This window comes from Ursus americanus, chromosome 17, assembly GCF_024610735.1.
Source record: "Ursus americanus isolate L20-20 chromosome 17, mUrsAme1.1.p, whole genome shotgun sequence".
NCBI lineage: Eukaryota > Metazoa > Chordata > Mammalia > Carnivora > Ursidae > Ursus > Ursus americanus.
Window position 1 is genome coordinate 56,365,103 of NC_142143.1, and position 14,019 is coordinate 56,379,121.

Here is a 14,019-nt window from a genome sequence, read left to right on the forward strand (position 1 = left end):
CTGGATTCCCTGTCTTTAAGGAAAAGAGCCACAGATGGTTTGAGTATGTTTACTATAAGATACAGTGGATTGCCAGGTTTGGTGCAAAACCAAGAGATTCAGTTCTAGTCAGTGAGTTAACAGCCTAGACACCTGAACCGAATATCGGCCCCGCTGGCTCCAGTCCTCCGAGGCCCGCCGCACACACCAGCCAGACGCCCCAAGACTGACAGATTCTGAGTCTTCAAGTAGTGGCTAAGCGTTCTGGTTCCCAAAGTGAATCAAGAGGCCGGCCCTAGTCATCACAGGTGGTGTAATTTTCGGGACAGACTTGAGGAGAAGTGGGAGCAGAACTGGACAGAAGGCCTGGGTTACTGTGCGCTGATGACACGAGTAGTCCCAGAGGCTCTTGGCTTGAGTGGTTAGCCCGTCCACCCTCCCACCCGTGTGTTTGCCCTCCCTGACTGTTCATGGTAGGGAAGAAGGTGGCCATCCGGTTAAGGAGAAAAAGTTCTTTCCAGAAGCTGTATTTGGCATAAGCGAACGCCACTGCTAGTGCTGCCAGTGGCCAGGCACAGATAAAGAAGGCCCTGAGGAGTTGCGACGGAAGGAGGAGAATGTGCAGGCAGAGCGGGGAACAGCCAGCTCGGGTCTCTGCCTCAGGAGCCCAGAAGGATAAAGGCCATGCAGTAAAGGATGACATGTGGTCCTCCTCTTTGGTCAGGCAAAGGCCCCAGCACGGGGGTGAGAGGGCGGAGGGGGCGCAGGCTCTGCCCTCAGGCCCTAGCTTTAGGCTCGTCACATCGAGGTGGTGATGTAGCGAGAGGCAAGGCAAGGAGACAGTGGTCAGGCTGGGAATCTTTGGTTCCTAAGAGCTGCCCTTGTCATCCATGAGGTCATACCTGTGGGAACAAGCAGAAAAGGCAAGGGGACTTGTGGCCTCTCAGAAATGAAGCATGACCCAAGGGCCCTTGTGCTACAGAGAATCAGTGGTTCTCACTCAGAATGCATTCTTTTCTCCCTTCCCATGACTGGGATTTCTCTTGCTTAAACACCCAGGCTCACCCCGTGCCCATCAGATACTCACCACTGGGCCGCTCCCTGGGAAAGGTCTATCTCGGCAAGGTCCAGCTGCACCTGCATTGGAGGATGGTGGGGGCCAGATGTTATTCTGAGATCTCCAAAGACCACATCCCACCATCCCACACTCCTGCTCCAAACCGGTCCAGAGGTGCTCAGGTCACGTGTCTAGTAGGGTCACCTGCAGGGCTTCCTCCCTAAGTCCCGGAGGGCGGACAGCCTTGCTCCCAGCAGCGTGCAAGCCTTACCTTTGCCTTGCTCATCCTCGCCCGCTTACCTTCCCCAGTAGCTCACGCTCTCTTGACATGAAGGAGGAACTAGACTTTACAGAGACATCCAGCTTTCGCCTCAGGGCCTCATCCAGGAGCAGTTCCCACTCAAATCTGGGGGTGGGGGGTGGGACTGCGTATTAGGGGCAGGGATTCCTTCCCGAGCCGCCCATCTCTCCACCTGAATGCCTACTGACTGACCGTTCATTGAATTCAGGATTTAGGGTTCTCTTCTTCTGTGAGGTCTTCCTCTTGGTGCCCCGGTTCTTGTCTGGCAGTAGCAACAGTGACACGTAGGGGTCAGGGGGATCCCGTCCGTTCTGTCGAAGGGCCCTGCACAGGAAGATGAAGGTAAGAAGGCAGCCGAGGGGGAGGGCGGCCGGGGACCGGGAGGAGAGGGCGGCCGGGGTCTCACCGGCAACTGTGAACGATGCTGACCAGCTTTCGTTCTTCGCTGTAGTACCAGACGGTTAGTCTCACCTGGCCCAGGGGCCCAGGCGGAGCCTCGGGGGGACTGTGGAGAGATGGAGACAGGTCTGGGAGAAGGTAGGGCCCCGGGAAGCCGTAGCCCGTCCTTCATCTTCCCGACTGCACACCATCTTCCTGTCCTCGCCCCTCACCTGTCACCATGCGGCAGGCGCTGCCGCAGCTCTGGGGCTGAGGAGGTGCTATGAGGGAGTCCCCCCCAGAGCTCCGGTTCTTCACTCAGAGAGGAGGAGCTGGGGCTGTAGCTGGGGCTGTGCGCTTCCACTCCTGAGTGCTGGGACACCAGGATCTAGGTGGGCAAGACAGCTGTGAGCTGGGCTGAGTCCTGCTCGGCTCCCCGGCTACGAGAACATGGCCCCTGGTCTCCGTCCTCCCTCGGCCCGTCATCTCCTGGCACTCACCCCCAGCTGCGCCCGCAGAAGCACCTGCCCTTGCCCGTTGTTAAGTGGAAACCAACGGTCCAGGCAGAGCTGGTCGGCCACGAGTAGCTCCGAGAGGGGCAGGGAGAATGAGCCCAGTGTGCCAGTCCCCTCACCCCGAACCTGTGGGATCAAGAGGCCAATGATTTAACCGTGGTGTTCCAGGTCCAAACACTTGGGTGGTTTGGGAGAGACTCCCCTTTGTGACAGCCACAGGGAAGCCCTGTTGCTGGCCCTGCTTCCCTTCCTTTCCTAAGCAGACTAGACTGTGCTCTACTTCCTAAGCTTTCACAAGTTATACCCGAGGGCTGTAACAGCTGCACAGGGTGGAGAAAGAGAACACCAGAAATGGAATTCAATGGTTCCTGCCCATCCAGCCCCCTTTTCCATACTCCTGCAAATGTAGATGTCATGACCTGCAGACCCTTCCTGTCTTCTGAGTTCTAGCATAATTCTAGCTAATATGCCCGTATTTCTGTCGTGATTTGTCAGCTCGAGTGTCCCCGGACCCCTGCTGTGCAAGGGAAGGACTGCGGCTCACTGACACGCTTCCCTGCCTCTGCTGTTGCTGTTCAGTGACGTTATCTTTAAGGTCTCTTGGTTTCTGTTCGTTAATTCTCTACTTATTATTTTATCAACTGCAGAAGGTCTTTGACTCCTCCCACTCTGGAAAAGCACCCCTGTATTACCTCCACCACCCTCCCCCCACTCCCCTACCTCTTTACTTTTGTTCACCCTTCAACCCCCTGAAATCCAGTTTCTCCTCCGTGCTGAGGTTGCTCCAATCACCAGCTACCTCAGTTTCACAGTCAGTCATTCTCCGTCATCTCATTTTGTTTCTCGGGAACATTGGCCACTTCCTGTCTTTTCAGACACTCTTCTTTGGCTTCCGTACCCCCTTCTGCCCTGGCGAAAGCCCCACTGCCCCGGCTACACCTCAGACCCTTTGAAGGGCTCCTCTTCCTCCGTCAGCAAGTCTGCTCTTTCATTGCTGCCGTGCTCAAGCGTCCCTCCTTAGTCTTCGGACCGCAGGCCCTCAGGGGGCTCGTTCACACCCCGACTGTAGTTGGACTGTAGTTGCTCCGCGTGCTTGCCCATGATGCTCAAACAAGAGGGAGGGGCAAGAACACCGTCGTGGGCCGCAGATCTACCTTCTGGATGGCTGTTTCCCCTTGGGTGGTCTCAGAGATCTCTAATTCGAGAACTCCTGCTTTGACCATTCCCCATGTTGGCCGTGGCACCCTCCTCTGCCCCACTACCCCAGGCTAAAAACGCAGGAGTTCGTGTCTAGGCTCTTCCTTGTTCCTTCTCCCCCCATGTCAAAGTAACCACCACTAAATACCATCGGCCTTCGTCATTCTTGTTTCATGGCCTGTTAGCTGACCACCCTGCCACCAGCACCATCTTCCTTCAGGCCATGCTTCGCCCTGCTGTCAGCAGGATCTCTGGAAAGTGCAAATCTGGGTATGTCACCCCTCCTTTAAATGTTTCCCTATGCCTTTAGGTTAAATCCACATTCTTAGCATAAGAGTCAAGAGGGAGCCCTTTTGACCCTGCTTCTATCTGCCTCTGTGATGTACAGTTTGCCTTCTCCTCGTTCCCTTCTCAGCCTGAAGACTTTTCCTTCTCTTCTTGGTCACAGCCTGTCTGCCCTTAAGCTCAGGGTCGAGGGCTACCGCTCCCACTGCCTCCACCTTTCCCCCTTGTCTGAGGTAGACGCGCTCCTTTTCCCCACAGTGCCTTTAACCTCAGCAGTTGTCAGCCTGGAAGTTGTCCCTGGTTATTTTTCTCCCAAAAGAGAGAGTGAGCTCCGTAAAGATAAGAACTAAATCTTTTCTCTCTGAACGGCCCGTGCCTGGTTCAGTGCCTAGCCCATGGTGGCAGAATGTTCGCAGAATGAATTTACGGTACCTGCAGCTCCAGGCTCTCGGTGTTTGGTTTCCTGATGAGAAAGGAGGCACTCTCGTCCCAGACAGGGGCTGCGGTTTGGGCAATGGTCTGGTGGAGGTGAGAGGTTATGGTCAGTGCTTGGAACGCTCTCCTCTGCGTCTCTTATCCCTCCCAGACAGCCCTGCGGCATTTCCTCATACCTTCGTCTTATGAGAAGTATCTCCTACGGTGAGAGTAGCGTAAGTGCTGGGAGGCTTGGTCCCTTTTCGGAGCTAGAGAGAGAATATCACGTTGAATATTAAATATGGTCTTAAACTTAGACCTAGTGAGGCAGATCTCCCGCTCACGGATCACATCCCCGGCCAGCAAGCAGGTCCCCATGGTCACTTGACAGCCACCACCCTCCTGGCCTTGAACGGACCATTCTTCCCACGCCAGCACCACCCTGGGAAGGAGGAATTTGGAATTTCCTATTCCAAATACCCCAGCAGCATCCAAACCTGAGGGAGGCGGAGGAAGGGCCAGGGAGCTACAGGGCGTGGGGAGCAGCTCTCACCGGCAGCTCGTCCGCCCGCTCCAGATACACGGACAGCAGGGCGGCGGCCAGCTCCGCGCTCTTCTGCGTCTGGATCAGACTGTTCACCTGCAGCACCTGCGGGAGGACACGGCGGGCTTGGGGAGCCGTGACCCACACGCCGGGGCCTGGCCTACTCCTCGGAAACGGACGGAAGACTTCGCCGTGCCCCATCCGGAGTCCCTTCCCTACCTCCTCTAACTCAGCAGCCGTGGGCCGCGGGGTCAGACGCTCCAGACGCAAGTGCAGGCGGCCAGATGGCACGTCCTCCAGGGTCAGCCACTGTGGACAGAGGCGGGCTTAAGACTTGGGGTGTGGGGACAGAGGGACAATGAGATTGAGACGTGGGTCCAGATCAGGAGGGATTATTGATTGTACTCCCTTGCTCACCTCATCGAGGAAGCCAGTGTTTAGGACTGCGGTGAGACTCACTTTACACCTGTAGAGGAGAAAAATGCAAACAAGAGGCCAGTGGTCAGAACCAAGTCTCTTATCTCCCCGAAGCCAGACTTCTATGGCCCACAGAGGCCTAGCCTGTCTTCTCCTCTGGACTTCCATCCTCTCACCTGCCCAGAAAGTCATCCTTGTCCAGATCCTTGTCAAAAACTTCAATGTCTAGCTCTTGGCCTGGAATTGATGTGACAATCACCTAGTGGGAGAAAACAATGCCAAGGCAGAGTCGTCTTCTTCTTCAAATGACTGGGAACCTCACCCTCAACCACCTGAACCCCAGAGGGCTTTCGGCGCACTCTCAGAGCTACAGGGAAGAAGGAGAAGGGACTGGAAAGAGTCCTAGCTGCTCAGTTCTGACCTCAAAAACCTCATTCCAGCGGGGATTGAGATCTTCCCGAACAACACGGCTCCGGAAGCTTCGTCCTGCCAGCTTTAGTTTGACATACGGGTCTGATTTGCCCTTCACCAGTCCCCCCAAGAAACGGTCTTTGGCAATCAGGTCCTGGGCCTCTAGTACGTGAATCCGAAGCACACTCTGCAAAAGGGACAGATAGAGGCCCCAGATGGCAGTCAGAGAGAAAGCTCTCAAAACCAGCCCTGAAACAGGCTTTGCACGCTTAGGCAACAGACCCTAGGTAGTCCTTTCCAGATCTAGACTCACCTCCGTCCCAAAGTCACTATCAGGAGTAGTGTGAGAAGGTCGAGGCGGGGCATCCACACTGCTGCCTGTCTGGGGGCTCTCGTCCAGGTCCCAAGCACCAGGAGTTCCAGGCACAGTGGGAAAGTGTACTTCTGATGAATCCAAGTACAAGATCTGGGAAAGGTAGTGATTGTCCCATCAAAGAAGTGCCGCGAGCCACCAGCAGGCAACGGATGTGGGGGGTGGGGGTAGAGCAGAGGCTCTGATGGGGAAAACAGGCCCCTGCCTCGGCTGGGCTCATCTCTAGAGGGTTCCTTCCACACTCCTCCTATTCGTATACCACATTTTCCCCCATCTGGTCAACAAACTTTTTGTGTGCCTGCTAGATGCTTCCACATACACTAGCTCATTAGATCTTAGAGGATTCCCCTTCTTTATTCCTAATACCAAGGAATCTACAAGGCCCCTCACCACCCTCAGCGTATCCGGTCTACATACCCTCATAACCAATTTCATGTAGAGCCTGGAGTTTGGGCCAGAGCTGCTGAGCTGGAACCACTGGTCCAAGGTGAGTTCAGAGGCAGTCAGCAGGCGAGCCAGAGGCAGGGTCAGTGCCCCTAACGTCAGAGCCCTGGAGTCATCCTTCACCTAGAGTCATAGGAAGAGGGCATGTAGAGAAGCAGGAAAACAGAGACCTACTCAATTTCAGTGAGGCATAATTTACCATGAAGATCACTCATTTTAAGTATACAACTCTCAGTTATAAAGGATGATTCTAGGGGCGCCTGGGTGACTCAGTCGGTTAAGCATCTGCCTTCTGCTCAGGTCATGATCCCAGGGTCCTGGGATTGATGGGCCCCCTGCTCAATGGGGAGTCTGCTTCTCCCTCTCCCTCTGCCCCTCCCCCTCCATTCATGCGTGTGCTTTCTTGCTCTCTCAAATAAAATCTTTTTTTTAAGAAAGTTTAAGTAATCTCTATACCCAACATATGGCTCGAACTCATATCCCCAAGGTCAAGAATTGCATGCTCTTCCAATGAGCCAGCCAGGTGCCCCTATAAAGAATGATTCTAGAGTGGCACCTGGGTAGCTCAGTCGGTTGACCGACTCTTGGTTTTGGCTCAGGTCACAATCTCAGGGTCCTGGGATCAAGCCCCGCATCAGGCTCTGCACTCAGCAGGGAGTTTCCTTGAGATTCTCTCCCTCTGCCCCTCCCCCCATTCACACATGCACGCGCAGTCTCTCCCCGGAATAAAAAAAATCTTAAAAAAAGTGATGATTCTAGAGAGATCATTGGGGAAGAGTGGGGAGCATGAAGGAGATGGAGAGTCTAGGTAGATGGACTGGAATTTGATCAAAGGGAAGAGAGAGGGACACGGTACAGACCTGGGAAGGCAGAAGAGGGTATTCAGGAGGGGCTCAGTAGGTGATTAGCTCACCTGCACATCGAGCTCCTGGCTTCGAGGGTCTTGTAGGAAGAACCGGAAAGCCTCCTCCCACACCGGGCTGTTGGTGCAGTAGACAGCCTGGAGGTGCGCAGGACGGGATTAAGGGGACGTGCTGCGGTACCATTCCTGTTTCTCCAGAAAACCTTTGCCCTTACAGACAGCCCAAAGGGGAGACTTCATCCCAAGAACAGTCCTCCCAATCACACTCGCACTCACCCCCCCCCCACACACACACAATGCTGTCCTGGTCCTCACCTTGCTCTCCTGGGTCATATCCTGAATTGACAGTTGTACCATGGGGTTGGGTTCCTTGTTCCCCTTCTTCAGCTGTGGGAGTAGAATTCAGAAGTCACCATCTTGGGTGTTTCTGGTTTTGTCTCAGAAAGGAAGGCGGGCTCTCAGAATCTTTTCTCTGAGGTGGCTCTGATGCCCTCCCTGGAACCCTTGTGTCACATGCTGCTGCTTCTGAAGCCAAGCAGGGAGGGGCAAGAGCGGATATGGGAACGCCGCATCCAGGGCCTCCTGTCTAGCCACCCTCAGAAGCCCCACTCACAGGAAGATCCTGGGCCCGATCCAGATAGACAACTAAGATGGCGGCCGACGGGGGCTCTGGGCGGGAGGAGACTCCTCGATTCCACTGCAGAACCTGGAGGGAAGGGGAGTGGGAGTAGTCAGACCCTTGCCCCTCTAGTTTCCTATATTTCCAGCTTCCTGTTTCCCATATTGGTTACCTGCTCTAGTTTTTCTGCATTTGACAAAAGTGACAGCCACTCTAGCTTTAAGTGAACTTGGCCTTGCCCGCCTTGCAGAGGAAACCACTGGAGGGAGGGGCAGAAGAAAGTGAGGTATGAAAGATCAGATATTCACACAACCGCTTCCCCACCGATGTAGCATCCGATGGGTGAGACCACGCCCCCTCTTCCTCTTCTCTCAACTTACATCATCCAGTACTCCAGCCTGCAATACCTTCCCTACATCCAGCTTCATCCTGGAGGGGGTGGGGAGGGGTGGCAGTGAGCGGAGAAAAAGGAGAGCACTGAAATTAGGAGCATGTCATTGGCCCTCCACTCACCCACCCAGAAATAAATGGCAAATTTCAGACTCCTTTCTTATACTCAGCAGATCCTTGTGTGTGTGTGTGTGTGTATATCTACGTGTGTATACACGTGTGTGTGGTGGAGGCGAGGGGTGGGGAGGTCGGGAAGGAAAATGATAGACAATTCTCAGGCCTGGAAAAGGATTCTAATTACCTCTGCGACCCTGGTAGCACTGAGGCTTTAGAGCCCTAACAGGCAGGGTCTCACCTGCCCAGAAAGTCGTCTTTGTCTGGATCCTTGTCAAACACCTCCACCTCAATCTCCTGCCCCGGGACCTCGTGTACCATCACCTGAAGGACACAGGGACAAGGGTCTCACCGGCTACCCTGTGAGGATCATCCAATCGGCATCTTCTCTCACGGCCCCCAGGGCCTCCCCCCATTTGATGGTCCCACTCCTCAGCTCTCCCACCTCGTAAGTCTCCCCCCACTGGGGGTTGAGGTCCTCATCAACGACTCGACTGCAGAATGCCTGGGTGCCCACTCGCACAAGCGCGTAGGGGTCTGACTTGCCCTCAATCAGGCCCTTCACGTATTTGTCCTTGGAGCCCAGACCTCGGGCAGCCAGCAGGTGAATCCGAATAATGCCCTGTGCAGAGGAATCAGACCATGAGAAACTAAGGACCCAGCATGAGGTTCCCAAGAGGAGGAGCTGTCTGATGGGGGAGAGGCCATACCCTGGGAAGAGGGGAACGCAACTGGGCCACGTCATGAAGGTCAGGCACAAGGGGCACCAATAATCGGTTGGGCAACACAAGGAAGGCAGCAATGGAATCCATGATCATGGTGTCAGAGAGGGAGCTGAATGGAGTAGAAAAGGAGGTGAGTGTGGCCCCAACTTCTAGTATCACCCCAACCCCAGCTCTGCTTCCCACAACTAAGACCTAAAGCTAGAGGGACATCCTTTCCTGAAAATCCTTCTTTGCTACTCTTCTACCCTGATCCCCACCCACTGCTCTGAACCTTCGCTGCTGTCCCAGCTCCTTTCTGTTTACGCCTGCGGAGCAGCCTGCAGCCTCTTCACCGTCTACCCAAACACGTGCTCTCCCACGGGAGAAACATCACAGTATGGGACTTCTCCGGTCTCTGTCGTCTCTCCAGCGGGGATGGGCAAGGCTCCTGGAGGGTACTGGCTGCCTCTTGTACTGCTCTGTATCCTGAAAACCCACAGCCCAGGGCTGGAACGCTTAGGTGCTCAATAAATCCTTGACACCTGAGTCCTGGGATATCCAGCAGGTTGGTCATCCCCGTCCAGTTGATATCTAGAGTCTGGAAGGAAAGAACAGGGGGATCAATACAGAGCACGTGGTGGCATGGTCACACCCATCCAACAGTTGCCAGACCCCTCAGCCTTCCCCTCCCGCCCCCCCCTGCCAAGCCCCAGAACTGGCCACCCTCTCCCTCCCCATCCTGTTTTCCCTGCTTCCCCATCCCCCTCAATGTTTTCCCTTACCGGGCGTCGGATGAAGAACATCGACACAGCCCCCACAATAGGAAGGTCCCCCATGAGTGGCTCGAGAATCACCCGTAAGACACCATGTAGCTGGGGCAAGAGAAGAGCAGAGCATTTCTCCACAAAAGGCCTTCTTTCCAACCTAGACTTCCCCAGCCTTGGATTTTCCCAACCTCCCACTTCCTCATATCCCATGAAATTTAGGGCAAAGGCTCCCTATTACGGGGGGCCCTGACATCTGCCCTACCTGCATGCCTTTGACTCCTGCTTTGCAGAAATATTTCTTCACTTCCACATCAATTTGCACATCACCGACATAGCTGCAGTTGATAACGAGAACGAAGAGGGTTGGCACAAGGCTGACATGGGGGGAGGGGGAGTGAAGTGCTCAGAGTGACCAGGATCCTGTTGAAGGGGAAGCTGGAAGAATGAGCGCCATTACCTGATGTTCAAATCCAGGAGGATCTGTTCTTTGCTCTGACCAGGGTGAACCTTGACGCCTACAATGCGCAATGGCTGCGGAGAGATGAATTCTTAAGAGAGAGAAGAGGGAAAGCGGAAGTATCTCAGTCCTTCTGGGCCACCCACCTCCCCTGCCCTGTCTCCTTCCTCCCATTACTTTCCTTCCTCCACACGCACCTTTTCACCCAGTTCCACCCGTGTAAATGTGAACGTCTGCAGATGGGTGTTAGAGCCTCGAACAGCTGGGGCCACAGTTTCTGCCAGAAGCTTCTCCATGTACTGGCCCAGGAAGGGCCAGACCTGGGCCACAATCTGGACGGAGAGGGGACCTGTCACAGGAGAGCCTAATCTTCCCCCTAAAGACAAGTTCCTTCAGAATCCTCCCCACAGAGAGCACAGGGGCTGGACCTGAAGCGTGGCAGGGTCTGGCTGGAGAAACGAACCCTGTTCCCCGCTCAGAAAAAAAAGACAACGCTCACCTTATTTAGCCACTCAGCCTTTTCAACATCTGGAAAGCTGACCTAGAGGTGAGGAAGGGGAGAGAGGGGTGAGCACAACCCCCACCTGTGGCTTCCTGCTAGGAGGCTGAGTGGCATCCCCACAGAGGGAAGGAAACAAGCTGTGAAAGAACCTCCTCTCGCCCAGGGCTCGTGGGGAGGGGCTGGGATGTCAAGTACCCACTCCTCCACAGGGTTTGGAGGTGCGGAGGCCTGACGAGGGGGCCTGCCCGGGTGTGGGCCACACAAAGGTGCTTTGCAGACAGCTGGGGGACGTGAAATGACCGCAGCTGCTGGAGCAGAGGGGGAGGAAGGGGGAGGTCCTGACAAATCAGAGTTTAAGGAGGAAATCCTGGGATTGGAGAAGTCTCGGTCCCTTTTCACAGCCTTAGTCGTCTTCCACACCAAGAAGGTGCAGAGGGAAGTAGCTCTAGAGTTAGGGAGGGGCCAGAAGAGCTATTTAGGCCCCAGCCGGGTTTTGTGTTGTTGTTTTTCTCCTTTTTCTTCTTTTTATCAGTGTGCCTCCTTCTATGGGAAAGAAGGACACCTGCGCTTTGTACTGGGGGAGGAAGAGGGACAGTTGCTTCAGGAAGAAGACTGCTTTCCATGAGGAGGACGAACAAAGACAGTTGCTGACTGGGCTGCACGTCCCCTGGGACGATCTCTCCCCCTTTCCCCTCTCCAGCCCCGGGCCTGCGCAGCATGGCCCTATCTGCCTAGTGTCAACTTTGATTCCTCTCTTCTGCCATCCCCCCCTAGGCTGGCACCTCTGCTGGGAAGGGCAGGAGAGCGGAGGCAGGGAGGGGCCGGGTAACGGGCCGGAGAGAAGGCAGGAGGTGAGGGGGCGCAGACCTAGGGTCCGGGTCCCAACCGAGCAGGCGCAGCGCACAGTCCGGAAAAGGGTGGGGCCGACCAGGGGCGGTGGAGTGTGGGCAGCGGGCACTGCAGCAGTCGCACTACCCTCCCCCCCGCCCCCCCGCCCTTCGTCCCGCAGCCGCCTCTGCTGCGCTGCGGCCCAACCGCCTGGGGCTGGGAGGCGAGGGCCGGGGGGTCGGTCGGGGGCGACGGCTCTCCTGGGCAGTGCTCCTGGAGGTGGGTCCCGGCGGGTCCCCGGAGATAAGAGCGGGAAAAGGGAGAACCTTATGGCCTTAAATAGGCAAAAAAAAAAAAAAAAAAAAAAAGTCTCAAGGAAGAGTGGAGAGACGAGGGAACCCTCTGAGCCGCAACGGGGATGTCCGGGAGCAGCAAGGCGTGAGCGGCGCCAGAAGCGAGGAGCGCTCAAGCAGCATGGCTAGGAGGGAGAGCCACGGCTGAGACCGACTCCCCAGCTGTTCTTACTGCTTGCCCAGGAGCAGAGGAAGAAGTCCTGATTCTGTGGAAGGATCGGGATCTGGGCGCGCGGAAGGGAGGGGGAAGGGGAGAGAGTGGCTACTCGGTCCCAAGAGTGGTGCGTCCCAGCAGGCAGGCGGCTAGCGGGGCGAGAGAGGAGTCTCCCTCCCATTGTCCCAGGGTGGGGAGCTGACTTTAGGGCAGGAGGGAGACGCCCGGGGCTATGCAGCACTGAGAGTGTTCGCTCACCCAGGCAGGTAGCTCTCGATGGCTCATATAAAGTGTTTTCGCCGTGAGCCGCTCCTCGTCGTCCAGGAGCTGCCGCGCTGCTCGAAGGCTCCGTTCTTTCTCATCGCGGACCCGGCGCCAGCCCAGGTAGAGGGCGAGGCCGAAGAGCACGAAACCCACGCTGAGTCCCACTGCGCCGGCCAGGTACACCGGCACCAGAACCAGCAGCCGCCGCCCGAACGAAGTCAGCAGCGCCAGGGCCTCACCCGCCGCGCCTGGGCCGGCAGGTTGGTTCCCAGAACTCAGGTCCGGCTTTGTGTGAGCAGGGGGGGGCTGGTCAGGGGGGTCGGAGGGAGCAGAGGGCTGGTCCACGAGGCTGGGACTGGAGCCGTCTCCAGGAGAGCGCTCCATCGTACCCCCTCTGGGAGGACCCGCCCGACCCAGAGACCAGTTGGAGGTGGCTCAGTCTGGCGCCCAGCTACCCCTGCAAACAGTAAACCCCACACTGGGGGAGGGGACCTGAGGCCACGCCCCCTCTATCTGACGGCTCGGGTTGGCCGGCGCTGCACAGACCAAGGTGGAGTCAAAAGATAGAAACCCTGCCCCTCTTCCGCCGGGAGCCGGTAAGGTTCGGGAGAGGCAGGACCTCCGTGATTAGACCGGCGTGCCAAGATGGGCGGTCTGGGACAGCGGGAAAAGGAGGGAAGAGGCTAAAGAGGGGCATTTGATTGGTCAGAAAGAGAAGGAGGCGTGGCATACCATTTAAAGAGAGGCGGACCAGGAGCTCCCCCACATGGGATTGGCGAGCCTGAGGTATGACGTCATGCGGAGCCGCACATCCAATTACTCTTTTACAGGGACTTGGGGTTGCGAAGTGAAGGGTTTGTGGAAGACCAATCCACTCCATTTGAACGGTCTGGCAGGATTTGACTGGGATTCCCAACATGTTCATTTGTCAGTTTCCCCTAGTCTTCATACTCTTAAGTACGTTACTTATCCTTCAGTGTTTCCCTGGCTGTCCGTAAAAAAGAAAAGGAAAACTCCCCAGGAGGAATGAAAATGTTTGAAGACCGACCCTGTCTACCTGTCCCGTCCTCTACTTTGTGCAGTGCAACGACAGCCGCTAGAAAACACCGGAACATACGAGAATTACAGAGTTAAGATTATCCAGCCTTCAGGGAAGAGAGAGGGAGACAGAATGGCGTGAATAAGAAGTGAGGCTTTATTATTATTTTTTAGAAATCTTCAAGACTTAGTTATTCCTATCATAGAGAACAAATTAAATGGTCTCCCAAAAGGTGGGGGTTAGGGGAGACGCCTCAGCTGCAGTGGATTTGATTACATTTTCCAAGAATTTCCTGACCCTGAGGAACTGCTCTCACACTAAAATGAGAAATCGAGAGTAAAGAGGCAATTCCATTTTGTATTTGCCTGAGTTGGAAGGAAAGTTTGGAATACAGTCAGCTGTAGAACTAATGCAATTCCACGTTGTACTGTGTACGCTCAGGAAGGGAGAAGTGCAGCGTATAGTGATGACTACTGTTACTAGTTAACTGCACTCACGAGTGTTGTCCAGGCACTTAGAAACTAAACTGGAAGCCCAGGAGGGAAGAGTTGGTCATAAAATGATTATCTTTTAATGCAGGATGTGTGGGGCTTGTTGTGTTATTGTTTGGTGCAGCACAGGAAGTAGGGTTGGTTGGTGGGGAGAGCCTAG

The 14,019-nt window shown here is 55.4% G+C and overlaps 1 protein-coding gene across 1 annotated transcript; it reads right to left on the reverse strand.

Moving 5' to 3' along the window:
* Nucleotides 1-35: 35 nt before the first annotated feature.
* On the reverse strand, nt 36-12,800 carry ESYT1 (extended synaptotagmin 1). Its single transcript, XM_045789900.2, has 31 exons — nt 12,324-12,800; nt 10,728-10,769; nt 10,426-10,560; nt 10,229-10,302; nt 10,034-10,106; nt 9,787-9,876; nt 9,547-9,602; nt 9,011-9,134; nt 8,746-8,922; nt 8,542-8,624; nt 8,177-8,225; nt 7,969-8,055; nt 7,791-7,883; nt 7,493-7,564; nt 7,229-7,315; nt 6,289-6,438; nt 5,812-5,964; nt 5,509-5,685; nt 5,264-5,346; nt 5,088-5,136; nt 4,890-4,979; nt 4,680-4,775; nt 4,324-4,395; nt 4,145-4,231; nt 2,216-2,356; nt 1,949-2,103; nt 1,744-1,842; nt 1,530-1,661; nt 1,337-1,442; nt 1,067-1,116; nt 36-881 (listed from the first exon to the last, which is right to left on the reverse strand). The coding sequence occupies exons 1-31, from the start codon at nt 12,711-12,713 to the stop codon at nt 848-850; spliced, it is 3,306 nt and encodes a 1,101-aa protein (XP_045645856.2). The 5' UTR covers nt 12,714-12,800; the 3' UTR covers nt 36-847.
* Between the last annotated feature and the right edge of the window lie 1,219 nt (nt 12,801-14,019).